Source organism: Elephantulus edwardii, unplaced genomic scaffold (genome assembly GCF_000299155.1).
Source record: "Elephantulus edwardii isolate Elephantulus edwardi_28Jun2011 unplaced genomic scaffold, EleEdw1.0 scaffold00072, whole genome shotgun sequence".
Lineage (NCBI taxonomy): Eukaryota > Metazoa > Chordata > Mammalia > Macroscelidea > Macroscelididae > Elephantulus > Elephantulus edwardii.
The window spans coordinates 14,105,469-14,110,911 of NW_006399822.1; the positions used below are offsets into that span (position 1 = coordinate 14,105,469).

Genomic DNA, 5,443 nt, shown 5'->3' on the forward strand with positions numbered 1-5,443 from the left:
GTATCCTTAAGAATTGCAATTCATGGCTTGAATTTATTCTTTAGTTGTTTCAGCTTAAGAAATGCTGAGCAAATTCGGCCCTTTTGATTTTCTGACCCCAACTGCTTGCACATTTCATTATAATATTTTGTCTTTTCTTCCTGAGCAGCCCTTTAAAATCTTCTGTTCAGCTTCTTAATTTCTTCATTTCTTCCTGTTGCTTTGGCTTCTTGGTGCACTAGCGCAATATTCAGAGTGTCTTCTGACATCCATTTTGGCCTTTTCTTCTTCCTTCATTGTAATGACTATTTGCATTCTTTATGAATGATAGTCTTAATAGCTTCTCACAGCTTATCTAGTCTTTGTTCATTAGTTCAAGGCCTCAAACCTATTCCTGAGTTGGTTTTTAAATTCATGGAAGATAGACTGAATGTCAAATTTTGATTCCTGTGAATATGATTTAAAGGTATTTACTATTAATAAATCATTGATAGTACAGAATTCTATCATTCTGTTCCCAGCCTCATTTCTGTCACCAAGTTCATGATCCTTCTTCTTGGTTCCCAACTTTTGCATTCCAGTCACCCATTATTATTAATGCATCTTGGTTACATGTTCGATTGATTTCTGCCTGCAACAGTTGATAGGAATCAGCTATTTCCTTCTCTTTGGCTCTAGTTGTATGTACATAAATTTGAATGACAGTAGTATTAGCAAGTCTTCCTTGTATGTGTATGGATATTATCCTGTCACTCACAATATTGTATTTAGAGATGGATCTAGAAATGGCCTTTTTAACTATGAAAGTGAACCCATTTCTTCTCACCTCTTCATCTCCAGCATAATACGATCATATGATTATGGGATTCAAAACATCCCATGACAATCCATCTCATTTTGTTAATACCCAATATGTCAATATTTATGAGTTCCATTTCTTTCTTTATAATGTCAAGTTTTCCTACATTAATATTCTCACATTCCACATACCAATTGTTAATTTCTTCTTAGAACTGTTTCGTCTCCTTTGTGTTTCCAATTTTTTTTGTGTGTGTGTTTCCAAATTTGATAGCTCAACTTCAGTTGCCATATCTGTTAGTCTACTCTAAGTGTGCTATGCTGTATATAGAGTTTTCAAAGGCCAGTTATATTTCAGAAGTGCATGGCCAATCCTTCTTCCTAGTTGGTCTTAATTTGGATGTTCACTGTTAGAGGAATATCTAACTGACAAACATTTTTACCTACCAGATGAAAGACTTCCATTTAGAAATAATTAATACAATCACTGCCCCCTCCTAAGCACATGTGACTTGTCTCTACCCTTTCCCTGCTACATCCCCATTCCTTGCACACCTGGCTACCTGATCAAACCCTTCCTTCCCCAGCCACCTCTTAATATGATCACCAGTCACTTCTGTGATGCCTTGTACTACACACTGCTGTTGGCCTCTCATGCTGTTGTTCATCTCTTGTTTAGGAGGAGGTAAGTTCAAATCTCAAGTACCAACTTCAGAGAAAGAATTTTGTTGGAGGCTGTGCTGAGGGAAGAACCTGGTCACGGAGTTTCTGCTAAGTTCTGTGACTTACTTTCTCTGTTTACACTGCTGACACAATGTGATAATTCTAAGGCCCAAACATGTCTCTTCTAGATCTGATACTGTGGTGGAGTTTATTTGCCCTGATCCAGGAAGCATTACTAGACGAAGGAAGGAATAAACAGAGTCATTTTATAAAACAGAATTAGCTGACACTGAAATATTTCAGGTTGTACCATATGGATTGAAGCTCAATATCAAGAAAACAAAGATTCTCACCACTGGGCCAATTGGCAGCATCAGTATGGATGGTGAAGAGATTGAGATAGTTAACAGTTTTTGTTTACTTGGTTCCACAGTCAACACTCTTGGTAACAGCAGCCAGGAAATCAGGAGACGAATTGCATTGGGAAAGTCAGCTGTGAGGGACCTCTCAAGAGTACTGAAGTGCAAAGACGTCAGGCTGCAGACTAAGGTGTGCCTGATCCAGGCTATAGTCTTTGCAATTACTTGCTATGCATCGGAGAGTTGGACAGTGAATAGGGATGATAGAAAGAGAATTGATGCCTTTGAGTTGTGGTGCTGGAGAAAAGTGTTGAATGTACCATGGACCACTAGGAGAACAAACAGGTTTGTCCTGTAGAGGGTGAAGCCAGAATGTTCCCAAGAGTCAAGGATTCTGAAGCTTCGTCTGACACACTTTGGGCATGTTGTAAGGAGGGACTGGTCCTTGGAGAGGGACATCATGTTTGGGACAGTGGAGGGGTGGCGAAGGAGAGAAAGACCCTCTATGAGATGGATCGATACTGTGAGTGGAGTGGTGGGAATGAATGTGTTTGAGACAGCGAGGTTGGCACAGGATAGAATGGCATTTAGGGCTCTTGATAGGGTCTCTATGAGTTGCAAATGACTAGATGGCACATAACAACAACAGCAACAACAACAACCATATGATCAAGAGCCAATGGTAATAAAGGAAGTAGTTAAAGTTATTTTGAAGATAGTGGCAAAAAAATAAGACCCAGGAATCATTGAGATAAAAATTGATATGTTTTACGTATTTCCACTAACAGATGTGGCCCTGGACATGCTCACCAATCTATGCAAGAAAATTTAGAGGACCGCTTCCTGGACGATTGACTGGAGGAGATCTGTATTTGTTTCCATTCCCAAGAAAAGTGATCCAACAGAACGTGGAAATTATCAAACAAAATCATTTATATCACATATAAGCAAAATATTGCTAAAGATCATCCCAAAACAGCTAGAACAGTACACTGAGTGAGAACTCTTTGAAGTTCAAGTAAGGTTTAGAAGTGGCCAGGTACCAGGAATACCATTGCTGATGTCAAATACGTTTTGGCTGAAAGCAGAGAATACCAGACGAATGTCTGTTTTTACTTTTTTGACTATACAAGGCTTTTGACTGTGTGGATCATCACAGATTATGGCTAATATTGAGGAGAATAGGAACTCCAGAACATGAAATGGTTTTCATGTGAAATTTGTATCTAGAGCAAGAGTCTGTTGTGTGAACAGAACAGGGTAACATTACATGGTTTAAAATTAAGGAAGGTGCAAATCAAGGTTGTATCCTTTTTCCATATGTATAAAATTTGTATGCTGAGCAAATTATTGGAGAAGCTGGACTCTGTGAAGAAGAATGTGGCATCAGGATTTGGGGAAGACTCTTCAAACTATGTTATGCAAGTGACAAACCTTGCTAAAAGTGCAGGGCACTTGAAACACTTGCTGTAGAAGGTCAAAGATTACAGTTTACAAGAACAAACTGGGAGGAGGGTAGAGAGAATAGTGCAACAATGAATGAATGGAAACCCAAAATCTCTGTAAATGTTTATGAAAATTAATAAAATATAATTATAGAAAAAAAGAAAAAAAAAGATTACAGTTTAGACATTAAGATTAGGCATTGCAAATACACTTTTCCTCCCCAATACATTTTTTTGCTGTTATTTTTTATTATTAGTGTTAATGAAAATTTATAGAGACTTTGGATTTTCATTCATTTATTGTTATACTTTTCTCTCTGCCCACCCCTCCCCATACAAGTTCACTCTTCTCTTTGAAAAGTAAAAGAAAAATTCTTTCTTTTTTTTTTTTTTCCTTTCATTGTTTTACAATTCCTCCCCCGAGGTCCACTCCACTATGCAGCCTTCGTTCTGGACTCCTGTCACGACAATAATACCTAATCACATATCCATTTAAAACAGTTTTCTCCCTCATCTGTTTCAGTGCAGTATACATTATTTATCCTATCTTTCTTGGTCTTCCCTAAACTCCGACGTCAGTCCCGTTTTACAACAGTGGCACTATGTAGTATTTGTCCTTTTCTGACTGTGATATTTCACTCAGCATAATGTCCTCCAGGGTCACCCATTTTGAATATTATTTCATGAGTTCCTTGTTTTTCAATGCAGTGTAGTATTCCATTGTGTGAATATACCATAGCTTCTCTATGCACTTTTAATTTGTAAAGTAAAAATCATTTGTCTTAGGTACAAAACTAACAGACATCTTGAATCTTATGTTGGAAAACTACCACCTCAAAACCATGACTTACAAAGTGTTTAACTATTTCCCCCTTTTCTACTACACTATCGTAACATTAATTATGAGATAATTAGCATAAATTCATCTTTATTAATATACTAAATTAACATACTAAATTCACTGGAAAGACTGTAATGTCCTCATTTATGAAACAATAACAAATATGGTGAATACAGATGATATGAAAGCCTTGTGCAATAATCAAAGATAAGCTGTGTCCTGGCACTTTACAAAGCCCTAGGAGTCCTTCATAGACAGAGGATATTAACAGCACTGAGAGAAATGCACAGGGTTTCTCTTTATAACATTCTATACTTATTGCATCACCTTCTTTGCGGCTTGAATACTTGGTGTTTCTTCAATTCCAGTTTGAATTTCTTTTGCTGGTTGTCTTCCTTTAAAATTAAGCAAGAAGGTGTCCATTCCAAGGTACTTACTCACGGCAAGTATCATTTTTACACTAAATACTCTAGAGAAAAACAGAGGAAGGAAAAAGTGTGATTTTTTTTTTAAGATGAGTCAAGGCATCTTTTAGACAAAGATTAATTGTAAATTGCACTACGTGTGGACCACATCATGTGTCTTGATCTTGTATGCCAGATTTTACTGTGGCAGATTTCAACCCTGATTGTGCCTCCGAGCTACTCAGAAAAATGTGAAACGCCAAAGCCAAGGCCACAGTGCCCACCTATATTCTGTGAGTTCTGAAGACAGACTATGTTTTTTTTATTTACTGTAATAAAAAGTAGTAGCAAACATTAAGAAGAATGCCAGGTCATCATAAACAGAATGCTTGGAAGCAAGGTCCCAGCTTCTGTAGTTTGAATTGTTCCTTGTGAGACTGCAAGGTGCACCTGTGGGGACAGCCACTGCTTTCATCCCTGGGGACAAGACCTGCACCTTCAGCTCAGGCCTACTTCGATCACCTTAGTCCTTCTCAGCTCAACCCAATGAAGAAAATATTGACTGCACTTTTTTACATATTAGGCACCTGAGAATGGGACAATGAACAATTTGGAAAAGGCATTCTTCAAAGAACACAGATATTTTACAAACTACTTAAATACGTATGATAAGCACTTAGAAAAGGCAAAGAGACATGTCATTACCAAATACTTTTTCCCAGTCTGTGGCTTTCCTTTTTACCCTGTTGGAGAAGTTTTTGGAGGTGCATAGGGATTTGATTCTTAGAAGGTCCCATTCATCTATTTTATCTTCTCCTGGTTGTAAATTTTTCAGGATACTTGGAAGACTCTTTATGTTGTGGATTAAGACTACTAAAGTTCTTCCAAGCTCTTCTTGAATGAAGTTTATAGTCCTTGGTGTTTTGTTTATTTTTTAAATTTTTTATTTTTATT

The 5,443-nt window shown here is 37.3% G+C and overlaps 1 protein-coding gene across 1 annotated transcript in view; it reads right to left on the reverse strand.

The window, feature by feature from the left end:
• Positions 1 to 4,400: 4,400 nt before the first annotated feature.
• LOC102844487 (short-chain dehydrogenase/reductase family 16C member 6-like) overlaps positions 4,401 to 5,443 on the reverse strand; it is a 38,191-nt gene continuing 37,148 nt past the window's right edge. The window contains exon 6 of the mRNA XM_006888894.1: positions 4,401 to 4,554. Within this exon, the coding sequence (XP_006888956.1) occupies positions 4,401 to 4,554 (154 nt within the window). The remainder of the gene's footprint in view (positions 4,555 to 5,443) is intronic.